Below are 21970 nucleotides of genomic sequence, written 5' to 3' on the forward strand. Positions count from 1 at the left end.
TTTGAAAATTTTGTTAGTAAAGTAAATGAAGTTTAAAATAAATAAATTGAAATTAAAGTTAACACTTTTAACATTTTATTTTCTCAGTCTTTATTTATCTTTTTTAAATCTAGTATCTACTGTGGATCATGAAGACTATCAGAGTGTAACTCGTTTCCTAGAACTCATACCTCAGGATACTCTGGCAGTAGCTTCTTTTCGCTCTAAAGCATACACACGAGCTGTAATGCACTTTGAATCATTTATTACAGAAAATAAGCAAGATATTCAAGCACACCTTGGATTTTTACAGGTTTGAAATTCATATAGTGAATTTATCGTGTTTATTGCTAGTCTACTACATTTATATTGTTCATTTTATCAAGTGTTTTAGATGCTGTGCTAAGATCTAGATGTTTGTAAGTTTTGGGTTGGCCAAAAAGTTCATTTAGTTTTTTTCCATATGATGGCTCTAGTAGTGCTTAGTTGTCTTTAACTTCATTCAAAACAATTTTGTTAGATTATATTATGACAGCTGTCATATAAGTGTGCATTGAAAAAAAAAAAGTCATACAAATTGGTGAATTTTTGTGCAGCCATTTTAATATTGAAGGTAAAAGAAGATATGCAACATTTTCAGCCAATTATGCTTTATTATTTCTGTAAGAACGGAGTCACTCAGAGAACCATCAAGATGCAGCGAGCAGAAAAGGAAGTTTTATCAAGGGAAGTAGCAAGGTGGGAGGGAGCCGTGCCGTGAAATTGGCTGCAACTCCGAACTTCTAAGGGGGAAGTGCATTGCTTTAAAAAGGGGGAAGAAAAAAGGTATTATTGTGCTTAGCTGGCTGATCAAGGCTGAACCTGGCTCGGTTTGGCACATTCTGCAGTCACGGGAAACTCCCGGCTCCCGGCTCAAAATATCTCTATCTCCCAAGCAGCTGCAAGTGTAGGGCGGGGTGGTGGTGGGGGGCAAGGGAACTGAGGCTGTCATTCTAGCCTTTTTGTTTTAATAAAAGGAGGCGAGGGGTGGCAGAGACCGGTTGGGGGAGGGGTCGTCAAATCTCTCTTTCATAACGACTTCCTGTGGAGTTTAGGGCGATGAGAGGGGATTGACTGCTGGCTCGGGGTCATCTCGCCATGGGTTGATGTCTGAAAAAATCTTAATAAGAGTACATTATGGACGGTAGAGGCTGTCATGGATTGGACCGTTTTTTGAATACAGTTAACTAGGAGTTTGAGGAAGCAAAGGCCACTGGTGAGGAATAATAGGAGAAGCAGTGGGGTTATGAGAGTCACTAGGATCACTTTGAAGGGAGAGAAGTATGAGAGGAAGGTACTGAATCAGGATTCTCCGTATGCCCATTCCCTAGCTTGGTCAATAATGTCAATGTGTTTTTTAAGTACTTGTAAATTCCTTTCTATTATGCCTGTATTGTTAATGTAAAAACAGCAAGTTTTGTTTAGTATGGCGCAGATTCCCCCTGCTTCGGCTATGAAGATGACTAGGGCCCTTCTGTTTTGGAGAACTTCGTCTGCTAGGCTGTTTACAAATTCTTGCTGTTTTTCTAGAGCTTGGAGGGTGGCATTCCAAGTTTCTTGAAGGTATAAAGAGAGATTTAGAACTGATTTTTCTAATTGGGGTATTCCTACGAATCAGAAGAAGTCTCTATATATGGAGTGCCCTATTCCTGGTTGTTGAAGGATAAGATTACTGTATGCATGTCCGCCAAACTCAGACCATTGCCAGTCTCATTTGTGTAGGGGGCGGGACAAGAGGGAGGTCTCAAGGAAGGAGCCAAGGTTGGGGATGGCTTCAGGAGTGGCCATTTGCTGGGGACTTAGTATAGAGGCATCTAATATTAGAGCAACTATCATGCAGGTGCCAGTCCAGTAAGGAGGAATTATTAGGTATGCTTGAGTACCACATAGGAAGTAATATCCCGTCCCTTGAAGGGAAATAGCAGTGTTATGTTTTGCTTTGGTGATGGCAATGCAACTGGAGTGAATTTTATTTTTTATTGACTGGCACCAAACATTATGGAGGATTTTGTGAAGAAATGTTTGGCTGTATTGGTTAAATCAAAAATCCATTATCCATGTAGGGGTAGCAGGAAAGTCTGAAGTGTTGGTATGATTGTTAATTTGGGCTGTTATGTAAGGATGAGGAGGAGTTTTTGGTTGGCTTTTATAATGTATGAAAGCTAGGTCTAGGGTGTGGTTGCAGAGAAGGGAAAGGTTGAATGCGCCTAAGGAGCGAGGCTGAATATGGGTGCCGTTGACATGTTCGAAGTGGATGCAGACAGCGGCAGAACCTATAATATGAGTGATGGTGGCTACTGGCTGGGCCGCTCCAGGGAGATCTGCCGAGCCTGTGTAGTAGGGGGATGGGAGAAAGTGGGCAGTAAGGTTATATAAGGTGGTGAGATTGGGTGGGAAGGCAGTTATCTCAATGTCTGGGTGGTGGGAAGAGTGGGGGCAGATCCTGCAGTTGTTTTTCTTGGTTAAGCGCGCTATTCGCTGTATTGTTTGTGCTAGAGGATGTCAATATGAGGTGGCAAAGGTTAGAAGGGTGATAACTGTAATTGTGAGGGGAGTCAGCATGGTTACGGTGATTTGAGTAAGTCAGCGAGGGATAGAACTAGGATGAAAGTGTAAAAGTAAATTTCATCAGGGGTGTAGTCACTGAGAGTGCCCTGCAGCCAGTCATATGAGATGTGTTCTAGAAACTGATAGATAGTCTGGGAGTGCTTTTCGTATAATAAAAGTTCTTGCAAGATGAGATGAGTAAAGAGTAGTGCCTGTGGAAGGCTCGTTTAGAGGAGGGTTGGGCTCAGGTGAATTTTACCATAAGGTTTCCAGTCGTCGTCGTCGGCAGCCATCCGTCTCGAGAGACGATGGTGTAGCTTCTTAAGAGTCTATCTGCACCGCCGAGAATGGTTGTGCAGTCCGACTCGGGAGTGACACGGTATCTGTCTCCTCCCGTGTTGAATCGACATCTTGCGATGACGCTGGAGTGTCCTCTCCAGTGAAGCTGAAGCTACAGAGCCTGGGCAGGGTGATATGGAGGGTCTGCTGTTGCCCATGCAGCAGACCCCCCCTCTCTTCGCAGCTGAAGGATCCAAGGGAAAGACGGAGTCAATACAGCTTGGCTTCAGGTGCGCCGCAGGAGTTGCCGGTGTTGACTACAACGTCAAACCGCCTTAGGGACTCCGGCTCCGGATTTTCTGTCGGGGTTTACTCCCTTAGCCTTTCCCCTGAAGAGGTATGCCGCAAGGCAGCGGAGGTTTTTTGGAATCAGAGTTTTCCTTCTCTGATGTGCCCTGACTGGAAGATCGAACCAGCGACACTTAGCTCGCAGGCCGACGCTCAATCCACTGAGCCAAACCAGCCAGGGGGAAAGGTTTCCAGTAGGGGTGCAGGAATACATGGGTGGTGTTGCTTGTGTCTTTTCTTGGATGGGGATGAGTTGGGTGATGGTGGGTTTAAGATCTGAGGTTAGAAGAGATTCAGGTACCTGAGGAGCAAGTTTGATATGGGAGAAATGTACCCAATATGGGATATTTAGGAGTTTAGCTGCTGTGGGGGTAGTTATGAGGACTAGATGTGGGCGGGACCACTGGGAAGTGAGAGCTTTAGGTGTAAGGGTTTTAAGATAGACATGGTCTCCTGGCTAATGGGGAATTTTTGATGATCAGTGGATAGGGTGGGTAGGATTGAATTGGCCTGGTTTCGGAGGGTGGACCTCAGGTGTGAGAAGATAGGGAGGTAGTCTCCATAGTCCAACTTGGTAGAAGGGGTAGTGACTAGAGGTAAGGGTCTGCCATACATAATTTCAAAGGGGCTGAGCATGTGGGGCTTTTTGGGAGCCCAACGAATTTGGAGGAGGGCTAGAGGCAGTAAGTTGGGCCATGGGAGTTGCATTTTGGTGCTAAGTTTGGTTAAGTGGATTTTTAATAAGCCATTATCTCGTTCTTCTTTCCCTGATGACTGGGGTCAGTATGGGATATGAAGCCGCCACATAATGTTTAGTGCCTGAGCTATCTGCTGGGATATTTGTGAAACAAAGGCAGGGTCATTATCTGTCTGAAGAGAGGAAGGAAGTCCAAATCCAGGGATAATGCAATTAATGGGGGCTTCAGTTATGTCAGAGGCTTTTCCATAGCGATGGGGAAAGCCTTGATCCACCCAGAAAAAGTGTGAATAAAAACTAAGAGATATCAGAGGCGCTTTACTGGAGATATGTGAGTAAAGTCTATTTGCCAGTCCTGACCTGGAAGATGTTCCTGAATTTGGTGTGTGGGGAAAGGCAGTTTTAATTTTCCTTGAGGGTTGGTTTGTTGGCATATAGGGCAGTTTTGGGGTATTTTTTCTAGCTGGGTTAGTGTGCCAGTGTGATGTATTGTTTGGGATAATAAAGTGTGTAGTGGTCTTGCACTTATGTGAAATTGGTTATGGAGTTCAGTGAGGATATGTTGAGCGTGATTATTGGGGAGAATTATTTTGTTATGTAAATGAAACTGTTAGAAACAAGGACATAGTGACTCCCAAACCAGTAAAAAGTCGTTAGTAACAAAGAGCAAATGTAATTAAAGGGTCTTAAGGGAAAATGTAATTAGAGGATCTCTGAGAAGGGAGCTGACAGCACTGGCATATCTACAAATCACAGGAGGGGCATTTAGATAACCGTGTTAGATTGTCGTCGTCGGCAGCCGTTCGTCTCGAGAGACGATGGTGTAGCTTCATAAGAGTCTATCTGCACCACCGAGAATGGCTGTGCAGTCCGACTCGGGAGTGACACGGTATCTGTCTCCTCCCGTGTTGAATCGACATCTTGCGATGACGCTGGAGTGTCCTCTCCAGTGAAGCTGAAGCTACAGAGCCTGGGCAGGGTGATATGGAGGGTCTGCTGTTGCCCATGCAGCAGACCCCCCCTCTCTTCGCAGCTGAAGGATCCAAGGGAAAGACGGAGTCAATACAGCTTGGCTTCAGGTGCGCCGCAGGAGTTGCCGGTGTTGACTACAACGTCAAACCGCCTTAGGGACTCCGGCTCCGGATTTTCTGTCGGGGTTTACTCCCTTAGCCTTTCCCCTGAAGAGGTATGCCGCAAGGCAGCGGAGGTTTTTTGGAGTCAGAGTTTTCCTTCTCTGATGTGCCCTGACTGGAAGATCGAACCAGCGACACTTAGCTCGCAGGCCGACGCTCAATCCACTGAGCCAAACCAGCCAGGGTTACACCTTAAATATATACATACATATATATGTATATATATGTATGTGTGTGTGTGTGTGTGTGTGTGTGTGTGTGTATATATATATAAACACTTATTTAAGTTAAAAGAGATACATATTCTCAATGTCTTTTTGGGAGCAGAGCAGTGTTATAGATATTTCTATTAAAATAGTTCATAAACTAGTCAATATTTTGCCCAAATCTTTCAAAATTTCAATTGTTTTACCTGCTGTAGCTATCATTCCCATGATTTATTCTAACAAAATGTTCATTATTACTAGTTTTTTTCTTTTTTTCTTTTTAGCTAATAACTTAAAAAAATGGATTATACACTTTTAGGTAGTATCCTTTGGTGGGAGAATGAGGAAGACAGAATATTATTTTTTTAATGTTATAACCCTACTCTTTTTTTCAAAACTCTGCTTACATTACAACTGCTAGGTAATGTCTTTAATGGTGACCGCGACTCACCAGAATCCTTATCGATATTAATAAAGTGCTCATTTCTCAGAAATTGACCTCAGAGGCTCTTAAAAGAAGGTCTTCCTTATTGGCATCTTATCAGGACTAGCAAGATGTCTTATTATAGTGTATGGCTTATATAAACCTGATTATAAAAGTGTGTTCTCATAAACAAATACACATAAAATTTAATGTTGATTTATTAATTTACAAACCCAGTGATTTGTCTTAGGTGTAGCCCAAATATCTACCATAAAAAAAGATATTTTACTTGGTTCTTCTAATTTTCAAATCAGTTATATATTTATTTTAATCAGTCAGACTCATGGACTGATATTCTTAATGACAAACACATGGGAGATTTAGAATTAAGCCAACAGGCAATTTATTAGTTTTCCTATGCCATTGTTTTTTGAGAGACTGGAACACTGATATTCATCATTCTTGGCATCCCATCCTGGTATAAATCTGCATGGGACTGAATTCTGCTTAGAAGGTTTCTTGAGGGATAACAAACAGTGATTAGGTTATAACTTTAATAATTGCCTTTTCCTAGTAAGTATACTCTTAGTCATCTTGATTAGATTTGGGGATATTCTACATATTTACAGATTTTCCCTTAGGATGAGATACTTCTAGGATGGTCTTTCACATATTAATTACCTCATGATTTTTTCTATTATTCTTTCTAATAGCTGTTTCATTGATATTTAAAGGACACATCTTTCAACTTATTTTCAAAATTCTCACTTGCTCATAAATTTTAACTTTTTCCTGTTTTTGAGATGCTAAAAGTAAATAAGAACCATTTACGATGTTTCTTGACCTATAATTAGCCTTTGATGCCATAAATGGAAGTTATACTAAAATATATGCTTTTGATATGGGTTTTTGGTTCATAATCTTATAAAATATGTTAAGGCACTACTGATTAAATAAAGGTAAAACATTTATAGATACATTTTCAGTTTTAAGTGGTAAAAATGACTCCCTTGTATATTAGTTTATATCTAACCTATAATTCTGTTTGTGATTGTGTAATTGTAGACTCCTAAAAAATAGGCCTGTGATTCTTTAAGATCTTTTAATAATTTACATATATGTCATTTTATTTCCATATTATTTTTCAGATGAGGAACTCAGTGACAGGGAAGTTTAATGACCTTCCTAGGTCACAGAACTAGTAAAGAACGAAACAGCGATTCAATCTGAGCAGCCTATACCAAGTCCTCTAGGCTTTATTGACACCTCTGGCAACATGTGCTAAGCAATGATAAATTAAACCATGTGTATTACCCACAGAAGAGGATGGGAAACTTCTCATATGGTTATAAGAATTCAAGGGGGAAGGATATAACATTGTCTTGGAAGTGTTTGTAGAAGTGATTGTATTCTTAAAAATATCTTCCAAGATAGTATGTTAAGTGAAATAATTCAGACAGAGGAAGACAAATACCATATGACTTCAATTACATGTGGAATCTAAAGAACAAAATAAATGAACAAAAAATAGAAGCATATACATAGATACAGAGATCAGACTGATGTTTGTCAGAAGGGAGGGGTGTTAGGGGACTGAATGTGAAGGGATTAAGAATTACAAATTGGAAGTTACCAAATTCCCATGGGGATGTATAGAATAGCTAATATAGTCCATAACATTTTAATAACTATATAAAGTGCCAGGTGGGTACTAGAAATACTAGGGGGAATAACTTTGTAAAGTATATGATTGTCTAACCACTATTCTGTACACCCAAACTAACACAAAATAACATTGAATATAAACTGTAATAGAAAAAAATTTAAATCATTTGAAACAATAAATATCTCCCAATAAATTCAATCAAAACATTGTTGGAATTATTAGAATTAATGATTTGAAAATAAAATGGAATTATTTCATAGGGCAACATAAATTATAAATTAAATTCCCGTGTTAGATTGTAACTCCGGAGTAACCAGTAATGGAGAAATGGGGAAGAAGGAGAGGGGAGGGGGAGCTAATTGCGTTAGGGCGGGGAAGCTAATTGCTCTCACTTTAGGGCAAGGAAGATAATCACTTTAGGGTGGCAATTTTAGGGTGGAGAAGATAATCACTTTAAGGTGACAATTTCAGGGTGGGGAAGCTAAGACTATAAAACCAGTTTCCTTTGTCTACTTGGTGGGCACATTCTCCTGGCTGTGAGGGTACGCCCGGCTCTGCAGACTCGTGAATAAAGGCCTCGCTTTACTGCTCAAGTCCTGTGTCCCAGTTTTTGTTGTGAGCATTTCTCACAAAACCACCCATTTTGTTGGGTAGCTCCAAGCTTAACTAGGGTGTGTCTTTCTTCCTCTGCATAAGGTGGTGCCTCAGTAGGTATCGTAAGGAGAATGGAAGAGGCATGGGCTTGTTTTTTTGCCTCAGTGTCTGCTTTGTGATTTCCCTGAGCTAGGAGACATTTCTGGCTTTATGCCCCTTGCAGTGAATAGTTGCTGCTTTTGTGGGAGCTGAGCTGCTTATAAAAGTTTGAGAATGAGATGTCTGTTGATGATGGGGGAGTGTTTTGAGGTGAGGTATCCCCTTTCTTTCCAAATTGATATGTGTGAATGTATGATGTAATAGGCATATTTAGAGTCAGTTCTGAAAATTGTTCTGAAAATCTTTTGCAAGGGCTAACGCCTGCGTTAGGGCAATGAGTTCTGTCTGTTGGCAAGAGGTACCAGAGGGCAGGTGTCCCGACTCAATGATGGAGGTGAGGGTGGGTAGTGATGGCATATCGTGCTCCTTTTGGGCCGACCTTGTAGGAGCTTCCATTGATAAACCAGGATTTCGCCTGTGGTAGAGAGGGGTGTCTTGTATGTTGGGGAAGGGGTGTAAAGAGGAGCAGAGATGTTGAGTGCAGTTGTGGGTGTGGGAGTGGGGGAGGTGAAGTAATGAGGCAGGGTTGAGGGGGAGAGCTGATTTATGTAGGGAGATTTGAGGATTTTGAAGTAATTGGCCATGTAAGAACTGAATTCAGGATGGGGAGGCTGTAGCGATGGCCTGGTGGGTTAGTTGGCCCGAAATAGCATGAGAGGAATAAACTGATACCTGGGCAAAGGGAACTAACTTAAGGGTTTCTTGACTGAGAATTGCTGCCACTGCTAAGGCGCAGAGGCAGGCGGGCCACCCTAGGAAGGGGGAATCGAGTGGTATGGATAAATAGACTATAACTCGTTGGTCTGGTCCATATTATTGTGCTAACAGCCCGAGAGCAAAGCCATCTTTTCTGCCAATGTATGGGAGTAAAGATTTATTTGGGTTTGGAAGGGCTAAGGATGGGGCTTGGCCAACTGTCATTTTGAGTGTGGTAAAAGGCTTAATGAGGGCTTGAGAGTTTTCTAGGGGTCAGACAAGTCTCCAGCTGTTGCCTGATATAAAGGTTTGGCTTAGGGATCCAAAATTAGGTATCCAAGTTCTGAAAAAATTGACAAGGCCTAAAAATGATAGGAGTTCTTGTTTAGTATGGGGCAGGGGGAAGGCCGTTATTAGGTCCTGTCTTTCTGGAGTTAGGTGTATATGAGTGGGGGTGATGGAGAGTCCGAGATATGTTGACTTGAGTTTGAGATAACTGGCCTTTATTCCGTGACACGGGGTATCCCCGACTGGCAAGAAAGTTCAGGACCTGGGTAGTATGGAGATGAGAAAGGTTTTCAGATGGACTACAGAGGAGGAGATTTTCCACGTACTGTAGGAGGACGCTTGGGGAAAGGTTAAGCTGCTATAAATTGGCTGCTAGGGCTTGATTGAAGAGATGGGAACTATCTCGAAACCCTGAGGCAGGACCATTCACGTCAGTTGCTGGGTTATTTTCGTGTTTGGGTCAGTCCAGGTGAAGGCAAAGAGGTCTTGGGAGGCCGGGGAGAGTGGGATAGTGAAGAAGGCATCTTTGAGGTCTAGGATGGTAAAGTGGGAGGTTTGAGGTGGGATGCGCGACAAGAGGGATTAAGGGTTAGGGACAATGGCTGATAGAGATGGTGGCCTTATTGGATAAGACGGTGGGTCCCGCTGGTTTTTTTTACTGCTAGGATGGGAGAATTGGCGGAAGAGGCGGCAGGTTGAAACAGACTTGCTCCCAGCAGGCAGTCTGTAATAGGTTTCAGACTGTTTAAGGCCAAGGGGATTAATGGGTATTGAGGTTTGTTGAAGATATGGAAGGCATCTTTTAGGGTTACAGAGACTGGAGCGTGGTGAGAGGTGACGGAAGGATTGTTTGTGTCTCAGATATTGGGATTAACCGCTCTTAGCGAGGATGGCAAGGGAGTGTCTGGAATCGTGTGAAGGGACTGCCTTAAAATAGTATAAGAATGAGAGGGGTGGGATTATCCAGTGGGGATATGGAGTCAAAACAACTAAGAGATATAGGCGCGTGCAGTTTGGTTAGAATATCGCGTCTGAGAAGTGGGGTTGGGCAGCGCGGCAGTACTGGAAAGGAGTGGGTGAGTGCCTGATGCCCATTGACAGGTTAGGGGAGGGGTACTTAGCGGTTGGCTCGCCTTGCTGTCTATTCCTACAACTGATATGGCAGAGGGAGTTAGGAGCCCCGAAAATTCAGGCAGGACAGAATACGTAACTCCCGTATCAAGGATAAAGGAGACAAGCTTACCTGCCGCTGATATGTTTACCCTGGGTTCTGCAGCCGTGATGGTGAGAGGCAGGACTCTTGAACCCGGGCCCCGTCAGGCGGTGGAAAGTCCGAGGAGGTCTGGAACCATAAGGCCAGCGTCCAGATCCACTGCCAGGGTAGGCGAGCTAGTCCCTCGGTTAGAAGCCAATGGACAGTCGACCTTCCAGTGACCTGTCATTTGACAGAGAGGGCAGGGACCCAGAGGAGGTAAGTGGTGGTTTGGACATAGCTTTGCCCAATGTCCCTCCTGACTGCACCGAAAACGGGCCCAGAGGCTGCCTGATGGTGGAGGCTTTGCCCTTAGGCTTATTTTGTCCTTTCAAGGAGTTTCCCAGGGCATTAGCCAGCGAGAGATATTGCTTGTCCTCCCACTCCTGTTGTTCTTTTTCCCTGTCCTTTTCTCCTTTTTTCTGTTCCTCTTGCTGGTTATTGAACGCTCGGAAGGCAACCTGAATAAGTTCACTTTGGGGGGTCTCAGGGCCTGCCTCTAACTTTTGGAGCTTTTTTCGAATGTCTGGGGCCAATTGACTAATGAAGTGGGTGTGTAAGAAGAGGCGTCCCTCAGGTGAAGTGGGGTCTAGATTGGTGTATTTTTGGACAGATTCTGTTAGCCTTGTTAAGGAAGAGGCTGGATTTTCACTAGGTCCTTGGGTGATCTCAAGAATTTTATCATAATTCACAGCTTTAAAGCCCGATTTGCGTATTCCAGCAAGGAGACACGCAAGGAAGTGGGACATTTTATGACTGTCACAGTAATTTATCTTATCGTTCCAGTTAGGGGGGTGTTGGGGGGACTGCTACCGACCCAACAGGACAATTAGCATCTGCGGGTCTGTCGGCATGTAACTCATCTGCATAAGCCTTGGCAGCCGCCCAGATATGACTTTTTTTCTTCGGGGGTAGTGGTAGAAACAAGGATGGTGGTGACGCGCTGGTAAGTTAAGTCATAGGTCTGGGCTAAGTATCTGAACTCTTTGATGAAACAAGTGGGGTCTCAGAAAAAGAAACGAGACGCTGTGCAGTTTGGGAAAGATCAGCCAAATTGAAGGGGATGTGAATTCTCATGATACCGTCTCTACCAGCAACCTCGCGGAGGGGGTAAAGACCGGAAGGGCGAGGCTTACCGGAGGAGGAGGGGTCCAGGGAACAGGAGGTAGGGATGGGCCTGTGGGATCAGGTATGAGGAGGAGAAGGTCCGGGGGCTTGGGGGTTGGGGACTGGGGCTCTACAGGGGGCACAGGGACATCTGGCACAGGATTGTAGGGAGGTCAGTGATCAGCGGGGTTGAAGGTGTCTGAGGAAGAAGGAGAAGAAATTAGAGGGCATGCAGAGGTTCGAGAAGAAGGCAGCTTTTCCTGGGCAAGGAGAATTTGGTGAGTAGTGAGCTGCTTGCAGAGAGAGAGTGTTTGCTCCAAAGGGTCCAGAAAGCCTGAGTATAGGGAATTTCTGACCACTTGCCAGACTGCTGGAGAAAGCTGTCAAGGTCTGTGAGAACGCTGAAGTCAAGTGTGCCATTTTCTGGCCATCAACTCTGGTTATCCAGAGGATATTGGGGCCACATGACAGTGGAGAGAAAGATAAGTCGATGGGCCTTGACTCCTCCATTTAGTTGGAGAGGTCTGAGATTACGGGCTAAACACCCAAGAGGGGTATCTGTGGGTGGGAGGGACTGACCGATTCCCATGGCGACGGTTATGGTTACTGTGCGTCCGAGAAGGAAGGGGAGGGAGAGGGCGAATCCAAGCCTATGTTTCCGGCTCCACACTTGTCCAGACGAGCGTCCCTGTTTTGGTCAGAGTGTGGAGGGCCAAAGACCAAGAGAAGAGGTGCTGATTTTTTCCAGGCATCCCTGGGTGTTGTCAGGCCCCGGAGAGAGGGTCCGGATTGACCCCGAGGAGTCAAATGACTCCGAGAGTGGGTCCAGCTGAGCACGCAGATTTAGGTGCAGACTTAGGTTCAGACTGCCCGGAATGGTCTCGAATAGACCAGAAAACAGAACCACCAGAGGAAACAGAAGCGGGGACTCACCTATAAATCCAAGGGCCAGTGTTGACTGGGAGTAAACGGCAGTTGAGGGAGGGGTCAGCAAGCCAGAGGAAAAGCTTGAGCCGCCAGCTTATGGAGGTCTGAGCGACTCCGGGTCCAAGGATTGGGGCTGGCTCGGGCCAAGTCCGGCTCAGGAGTCCCTGTTGAGCCAGTGTCCCAATCCCGGGTTCCAGCACCAAAATGTAAGAATGGAGTCACTTAGAGAACCATCAAGATGCAGTGAGCAGAAAAGGAAGTTTTATTGAGGGAAGTAGCAAGTCCAGAGAGAGCCTTGCCGTGAGATTGGCTCCAACTCCGAACTTATAAGGGGGAAGAAAAAAGGTATTATTGTGTTTATCTTGCAGCTGGCAGATCCAGGCTGAATGTGGCTCACTTTGGCACATTCTGCGATCATGGGAAACTCCCGGCTCCTGGCTCCCGGCTCAAAATATCGCTATCTCCCAAGCAGCTGCAAGTTTGGGGCAGGGGGTGGGGTTGGGGGGGTCATGGGAACTGAGGCTGTCAATATCAAGAAAAGTAAAAATGCAACTGAAATGCAAAAAAAGATTTGTACAGTGTATGGAGAGGGTGCTGTGTTTGCTCTAACGTGTCAAAAGTGGTTTGCGGAATTTCTTGGTATTATTGAGATTTTGGCCAAATAGTTCTTTGCTGTGGGGCTGTCTTATGCATTGGAAGATGTTTAGCAGCACCCCTTGGCCTCTACCCACCAGAAGCCAATTATGGGAGATAGCTGACATATTCAAAATATCCAAATCAGTAGTTATTGGTGAAAATGAAAACATGTTTATTTTATTTTATGGAAAAAACTAAACTTTTTGGCCAACCCAATACTTTAGAAGCTTATAGATTAGTGCAGAGAGATAGATACCAATTCGGTGTAATATCTTTAGTATAGTGACATAGATGCCCAGAAGAAGGACATTTAACTCATTTTCTGTGTGGAGTGTGGTGAGATAGGATGGGTGAGCAAGTGGTCAGTAAGGGCTTCTTGAAGATGCTACCTATGGGGTCTTGAAGAATGAGTGATAGGTAAAAGAGGAGGCAAAACATTTCAAGTAGAGGCATCCCTATGGATTTGGGAAAGAGTGTGTATATGCAATGGCAGAGGAGAGAGAGAGATTTGAGCAAAGGAAAGATAAATCACAGAAGACCTCTAAGTTGTCCTAAATTCTTAAGAGGATTTGAACCGAGGAAGTGCTTTAGTGACTGGCAGTTTAGCTAAATGCCTATGGCAGTCATAGAGGAAGGAGTTGAAAGGGTTATTTTAAGTCAAAGGCCATTACTACTGTCCTGAGAAATGTGGGCCTGAATTTGGGAGCGTGTGGGTAGGGGAATAAACTGGTTATCACAGGAATCAACCATGACAATTCTGGTGAAAAAGTGGATTAGGTGATAATATTATGACTGGGGGGGGGGGGGGGGACTAAGAGCAGGTGGGGCTAATGCAATGGGATTTAAATAAGTCAAAATTGGTTGGCTTTTTTCAGTTTGAAAAACAAGGTGTGGTGAGAGAACTGGAAAATTATTTGTAGTCTGGATAAATATTAGCTCTCTCCTGTCATTGTTTTCCTCCTTATCTAGCTTTGAGTCTATGGTTCATTGTTAAAATCATTCCCTTTACAAGAACATTCAACCCCCTTGCCTTTCTCCCTTTCCTGTGTGCATACTGACTTTGTAAAACTCCAACCTTAAATAAACTCACCCATCTGCCTTCTCCGTGTTTGCTTGTGAGCAGCTGAACATTGCTAAAGAGAAATCTCACAATCACAGAATTGGCTTTTAACTGCTTTTAAGTTCATAATATAAACAATAAGTCAAACTCTTAAACACTGCCTTTAGCTCTTCTAAATGTTTCTCTAGTAAACCCACTTTCTCACTCTTAAAGATAACTACTTTTACTTTCTTTTCATTTCTCACCTTCCATCTCACTTACTCTCAACTGATGATTTTGCTTCATTGTTCGTTAGGAAAATAGAAACTAAATGTCTACCAAATCTGAAAATATACTGGCTTCTGCATCATATTCTTTTCCTTCTCTTCTGTTAGTCCTAAGGAAGGATTCCTTTCCTGCCAAAATTCAGTCCTACTTGTATTCTCAGTTTCAAGGATTTTACTCCTTCAGATGTTCCTGCTTTCTCTAATATCATTAATTTCTCTTTCTCACCCAGAGTACATGCAGTATATAGACAAGCTCTACAACTCCTATTTTAATTTTTATAATTCCCTTGATCTTAGATACTCCTTCAGGTGCTTCTTATCTCTCTGTTTCCCTTTATAGCCAGCTTTTAAAATAATTGTCTGTCTTGCCCTGTATTTACTTCTTTCCCACATTCATTTTTTGCCCATTCCAACAAGACTTCTTTCTGTTTCACTGACACTAATCTTGCTAAGAAAACCAGTGAGCTCATGTTACCATTTCCAATTATTGTTTCCTGGTCGTGATTTTCTTAACCTCGCAGTATCATTTGACCACTCCTTTCTTAAATAACACATTTGCTTTTTTCCCACAACTCCTGGGATACCATATTCTCCAGGTTTTTTCAGACTACTCTGGTTTATGCTCTCAGTTTCATTTGCTAGCTCTCCCTTATTTACTGCTCTCCTTCCCTGGGCCTCTTTTCTTCTGTCTCTCTAAATCATCCAATCCTTTCTCCTGCCACTTTTGTGCTAATTGCTCCTCAATTTTTATCTTCAGCCAGAATATCTCCTTCAAACCCATATTTTATGTTTTGGGTTTCTTGAAGACATCTAAATACCAATATATTAAAATACTTGTTTAAATTTTTTTGTTTTAAAATTCAGTAAAACTTATAAACTAGGCTCAACAGAATTTATTTTCAATTATATTTAAAGAGAGTTCAGAATCTTGAGGTCTTTTATAGCTCTTATTATCAATAATAGTTACTAATGTAGGTTATATGCAAGTGAAATGAGTGTTGTGGTAATAGAAAGGCTAGGAATAAAATTGTAATTTTATTGTGAGTCTGCCATAAAAAAAAATTTATTGCTGCTTTGAGAAAAAATTCTCATGTTCCCTTTTCATGTTCTCAGTTTTGGTGGTTTTATAGTTTAATTTTCAATTGTGTTTTTCCCCTCATTTGATGATTTCAATGGTTAAACGAAGAAATTATATGCTGCTATGCATGAACCGGATGGAGTGGCTGGAGTCAGCGCAATTCGGAAGGCAGAACCATCTCTAAAAGAACAGATCCTTGAGCATGAGAGCATCGGCTTACTGAGGGATGCCACTGCTTGTTATGACAGGGCTATTCAGCTAGAACCAGACCAGGTAAGAGATACATGAAAGGCAACAAAATGAAAATAGCCCTATCCTAGGAACTCCAGAAAACTCAGTTTCACTACTGTCTCAACCAGTATCCCAGTGTGTCTGGAAACTATTTAATCATCTCTGAGCTTGAGTTTTCTGATTGATAAAATTAGAGATTTGCACAAGATGATCTCAAAGATCCCTTCCACTGCCAAATGAGATTTATTGCAGAGTATATTTATATTAAACTGTGTGTTAAATTACTCTAAAATTTATATAATTTTAGTTTGCTATTAAAAGTGTAAGACATGCATCAATTTTTAATAGTGATTTTCTAGTTTAAGAAACTTACTTCACATGCTTCCTACCAACATCTATGAATTAATGAGCTACAGTTACCCATGGGAGGTATGTTATATATCTTATTTTTTATTGGGACAGGAAAAGGGTTTAGAATTGTTGATTTATAATCTTATCTTAAATTCTCTCTAGTCCTGGAGTATTGCTTTTTGTCGTATTTGACATGTTCATTCTCTCAGAAGCTCAATGTACAGGGTTCTTATTTTTATAATCTTGTTTTCTATTTTAAAGAATATTGCATAATCCTATTTAACTTTTTTGTTACTAAAGCCCAAAATCTATATTAATAATAATATGACCTTGAAATTTAATTTTTATGTGTTCATCTTTAAATAAAATATTAAAGAGTACTTGTTACTCTTATGTTTGATCTGAACCAAAACTTAGATCAAATCTGGAAAAAATAAATTTAATCTGAGTCTTTAAAGGTTGTCTGCATTAAAAAAAAAAATTCAGAAGTGTGTATGACATTGGTAGGAGGCTCTGCCATATACGAAGCAAATTGCTAAACTAAGATGCATAGGCTCAATGAGGTGAATGGTATTTTTTAAAAGAAATATTAAACTGTTTTTGATTCCCAAGATATATTTGAAGTGACAATTGTAATTTTAAATATTTTTTAAAATTTTAGATCATTCATTATCATGGCGTAGTGAAGTCAATGTTAGGTCTTGGTCAGCTATCTACTGTAATCACTCAGGTGAATGGAGTGCATGCTAACAGGTAATGTTTTTTTATAATCATTTTCTTTGTTGTTGCAGCTTAATGGGGAATTTTAAAATTAATGAACTGGGTTGACATAATGTTTACTGAAGTAATGAAATCTTTTTATTCATTGGAGATAAGCACCAAAACATATATTTTCTCTACTTTTTCATAAGTTGATCTAGCACTTAATGGCTTATCTTCTGTCCAAAGAGTCATTCTTGAATTAGACCTGCTTTAAGACAGGAACCTTCCAGACTTCATGTACTCTTGATGAGGCTTATACAGGTACTTCAAAGGGTATCTTAAGCTCTCTTACATTATCAGCATCAGTTATTTTTTGTGTTGGATAGGGAACCTTTGTGACTGATGTATGGGTTTGATTTTCCCCTAAAGGATTGACTAAAATGAAAGCAGCTTTCTTTTCCTAAAGAAAATGGGTTTATTATAGCAAACCTAATGATACCAAACAAAAAATAGCCCTTATGTGTGGTAGTGATGAAGGCCACACAGTTCTTCTAGTTTGGAGAATAACTATGGAGGTTGGTTCTGTTCTTGAAACTGCCATGCTCTGAGAACTATAAAAGCCTTTTCCTTAAAGTATTTACGAGACCCCAACTGACTTTTTTGGGTGATGAGATCTAGTCAAAAGGGATGGGATCTTAGTTAACCAAAGAGCACACAGGCTACTGTTCTTAATTAGATTACCCTGAAAGCAGTTCTTAGAAGTTCAGTTTCTATAAATTCCAAACTGTGATTTCTAAATACCACTATTCTGCAACATCTAAGAGCAGAGAAGCTTACTGTTGGTCAGATGGTTTCATAATAATGGAATTTTATGAGATGATGGAGAAAACTTTGCGGAAGTACGCAAAGAATGGGTTATATGTTTTAGATATGTTTCTCCAGATTAATCGAGAGACCTTATGAATAAAGGGGTTGCAGGAATTTGAAACAGTTTGTCATGGCTCAAGCTGGTGTATCAAGTTTCTTTATGATGAACACTAGACAGTTCGACTCCTCTTGTCTACTGTTTAGATCTGATTGGTGAAATGGCAGGCTTCAATATTCAGTGAATGATACTGTATCATATTGGAGCAAATGGTCATTGAGGATACGTATTTTCCATGGAGGTAATATTTGCATTTAAACAAATATATTTCCAAAATTACTGATTATGTTTGACCTATACAATCATTCTTTTAAATATACTCATTTTATGGGGATAAGTTCTCAACAACCGGATGATCCTCATTGCCATTTGGTACTTTTTAAATTTAATACTTGGTGCACACCCCTTCTGGATAGCAAATTGTGCTAATTTTCCTTAGAATTTAATTATGAAATTTAGATTTTTTGGCATCTGGTGATAAACTTATGAAGTTATTAAAAATTATAGCTTTGAAAATTATATTTGTTGTATTTTAGCCTTGTTTTAAATTGTTTATGGTGGTATTCACATTTAGAAATTAGGCAATATTCAATATTTATGCTGCTATTTTAGAGTTTTTAAATAAAATAGAAATTAATTGACTCATTTGTTATATTTTCTTTATGTGTTTTTACTACAGAAAGAGCAAGGAGGACTTTTAAGGGTATTGATCCTTGCATCTTCAAGCCTTGTTACCTTTTTTATAATAAGGGGATATGTGTGCCTTTCATTTTTATTAGTTAATTAAATGCAAAAATGTGCCTAGCCCAGGGTCTAGCATATAGCAAGTATTCAAATGGTATGATTAATATAGAAGAAACATGAGGAAAGACTAGCTGCTTTTATGTAGTCATAATGTAAAATATCACTAGCTATCTTAGTGTTGCATAAATAGAATACTTTTCAAAATAATTACCTGTATCATACTGATTTTACAAACTCATAGTTACTGAAAATAGTTTAAGAATAGGTATATATTTTAGTTAGCTAATTTTGTATCCTTTGTTATGCCACTGACACATCATTTGTAACTTTCTTATGCCCTTATTGTGACCGATGTATTCTCCACCTGCCCCTGGGCCACTGCACCATCTATAATTTCATCCTAAATTTCATTCATAATCCTAAATTATTGGAATTGTTTACCTCTTAATGCATATATGTTTAGATGGCTTTCCCCTTTCCCCTTTGTTCAAGTTAAGCACGGAGCTAACCTTACAAAAATGCAAGTATTAATTCTGCTCTATTTGACATGATTTAATTCATCAAGGAATTGCATTTTTAAATGGCCTTACCAGAAGTAATTATTGAAGAAATGTTTTTAGGAGATGGGGAGATTAAAAGTTGGGAGATACTTTTGGATAGACAGAATTATTTGTGTCTTAAGTATAAAATATAGTACATTACAAATACAATAAATAGAACAATAAATAAATAAATACAATAAACAGAGTAAACCAATGAAGATAATCTTTAAATGCCACTTTAAATTTAAAGCTTAGTTGATGCAGGTTTCTTTTAATAGGTCTGAATGGACAGATGAATTAAACACATACAGAGTGGAAGCAGCTTGGAAATTGTCACAGTGGGATTTGGTGGAAAACTATTTGGCAGCAGGTAAAATTACTTCTTAAAATATAAGCAGTTTTAATATGCCATAAATCATCAGACTTAAGTAGCTAAGCTACAGTGATAATTAATCTCTTAGCTTGTATTAGCATAGCCTTGTTTAGGTGTTCAGCATTTCTTATGACCATTTGACCAAATGAAATAAAGCTTGTTCATAGGCCCAGCTCTCATAGTATTCCTGACTCTTCATTTGTTTTTCAGATGGGAAATCTACCACATGGAGTGTCAGACTGGGACAGCTATTATTATCAGCCAAAAAAAGGGACTCCACAGCTTTTTATGATACATTGAAACTAGTGAGAGCAGAACAAATTGTACCTCTTTCAGCTGCAAGTTTTGAAAGAGGCTCTTACCAACGAGGATATGAATATATTGTGAGGTATTTCAAGGTTTCTGTATTTATTTATATTCCTGGTCTATAAGTATCATCTGATAGGCTTAGAATTTTTTTTTTTTTTGACTATACCATTTTTTATTGTTTTTTTGTTTTTGTTTTTGTTTTTTCATTTTACCTTTTAAACCTTTTATGTTTTCCTCACTACAGTAGGCTTAGAATTTTTGGATTAGGAAATAATTGAGAGTATATTTGCTATTATGCATAGCTAAACAAAATGGCTTTTTCATTCTTTAACTCATAATCACCCTATAGTGTTTTTAAAATGTTCTAATATATGTTCTATTGATTGCAAAGGCAATCATGAGACTTCTAAAAAATAACAAAAATATTTTACATTTGTCCTGATGTAATTCATAGTTTATTTTATTTTTTAAAAGTATATTTTATTGATTATGTTGTTACAGTAGTCCCAATTTTTTTCCCCTTTGCTCCCCTCAGTTCAGTACCCGCCTTCCCCCAGCAATCCCACCCCGCTTAGTTCATGTCCATGGGTCGTGCATAAAAGTTCTTTGGCTTCAACCTTTGCTATATTATTCTTAACTTCCCCCTATTTTGTACCAACCAATTATGCTTCTTAATCCCTATACCATTTCCCCATTTCTTCCCCTTCCCCCTCCCAGCTTATAACCCTTCAAATGATCCCTATACCTATGATTCTGTTCCTATTCTGGTTTGCTTAGTTGAATTCTGTTTTTATTTCTTAGATTCATTTGTTGATAGTTGTGAGTTTGTTGTCATTTTAGTGTTCAAACTTTTGATCTCTTTCTTAAATAAGTCCCTTTAACATTTCATATAATAATGGCTTGGTGATGATGAACTTCTTTAGCTTTACCTTGTCTGAAAAGCACTTCATCTCCCCTTCCATTCTAAATGATAGCTTTGCTGGATAGAGTAATCTTGGTTGTAGATCCTTGCTTTTCATCACTTTGAATACTTCTTGCCAGTCCCTTCTTGCCTGCAAAATTTCTTTTGAGAAATCAGGTGATAGTCTTATAGGCACCCCTTTGTAGGTAACTCTGTTTTTCTCTTGTTGCTTTTAAGATTCTCTCTTTATCTTTCACCTTTGGCATTTTAATTATGATGTGTCTTGGTGTGGTCCTCTTTGGGTCTAGCTTGTTTGGGACCCTCTGTGCTTCCTGGACTTGTATGTCTATTTCCTTCTCTAAATTTGGGAAACTTTGCCTTCATTATTTTTTCACGTAAGCTTTCAATTTCTTACTCTTCCTCTTCTCCTTCTGGCACCCCTATGATTTGGACGTTGGCATGTTTAAAGTTGTCCCAGAGATTCCTAAGCATCTCTTCATTTTTTTCAATTCTTGTTTCCTCATTCTGTACTGGTTGACTGTTTGTTTTTTTTTTTCTTATGTTTCAAATCATTGATTTGAACCCCGTTTCCTTCCCTTCCCCATTGGTTTTCTGTGGATTTCCTTTTGTTTCACTTAGCATAATCTTCACTTCTTCCCTTATGCGTCTGCTGTACTCAAACATATCTGTCAAGACTGTGAGCATCTTTATCACCACTGTCTTGAATTCTGCGTCTGTTAGGTTGGCTATCTCCTCGTCACTTAGTTCTCCCACTGGAACCTTGATCCATTCCCCCTTTTGGGCCGTATTTCTCTGTCTCCTCATATTGACAGGCTTCTGTGTTTGTTTGCCTCTGTGTCTTAGGTAGAGCTGTTGCTCCTGTTACGTTGTAAGGGGTGGAGCCTTAGTTACTCATCAGTACAGGGTGACCCGTTTCACCACGTTGTGGTGCTACTTGGATGAGTACTTCTTCTTTATATCTTTGTTTGTTGAACTTCCATGCAGCTTGATTTTCTGGAACTTCTGGTTGTCTCTAATTTTGAGGTAGTTATATTTCTTCTTAGTTTTGGAGGGAGACCCAGTGTGTCTGTCTAGGCCTCTATCTTTGCCAGAAGTCCATACTTTATTTTTTATACAACTAACTTAAATAATCTAGACACCTATGTTTGGCATATTGGTGCTCTCGACTTGTAGATTCCCTTTTCTTCTTCTCATTTAGAAAGACATTTGACATTCATCCCACTCCCCAAAAATATAGGCAGTTAATTACTAGAAGGAATATTAGCTTTTAGAGGTAAGAAAGAACATGATGGAAAACATTTTAGGTCTGTTAATTCATCTGAAGAAAATAATTAAACAATTAAAAAGGTAAGTAATTTTTTTTTTTTAAGTTAGAAGCCCCTTTGGTAACAGCTTAATGAAACCAGATATTGGACCACTGAGATTTTTTCTGTTCTATAGCTGTACTCCTTTTTATTTTGTTTTTAAAAAATTCTCACTGGAGGACATTC

The 21970-nt window shown here is 40.3% G+C and overlaps 1 protein-coding gene across 1 annotated transcript in view; it reads left to right on the top strand.

Annotated features, from left to right (window-relative positions):
- ATR (ATR checkpoint kinase) overlaps nt 1–21970 on the top strand; it is a 181805-nt gene that overhangs the window by 104476 nt on the left and 55359 nt on the right. The window contains exons 28-32 of the mRNA XM_090278685.1: nt 114–292; nt 15490–15654; nt 16625–16716; nt 19155–19246; nt 19460–19637. Coding sequence (XP_090134811.1) covers nt 114–292; nt 15490–15654; nt 16625–16716; nt 19155–19246; nt 19460–19637 — 706 coding nt within the window. The remainder of the gene's footprint in view (nt 1–113; nt 293–15489; nt 15655–16624; nt 16717–19154; nt 19247–19459; nt 19638–21970) is intronic.

The sequence above is a fragment of the Furipterus horrens genome, unplaced genomic scaffold (assembly GCF_987537825.1).
Source record: "Furipterus horrens unplaced genomic scaffold, mFurHor1.1.pri manual_scaffold_1, whole genome shotgun sequence".
Classification (NCBI taxonomy): domain Eukaryota; kingdom Metazoa; phylum Chordata; class Mammalia; order Chiroptera; family Furipteridae; genus Furipterus; species Furipterus horrens.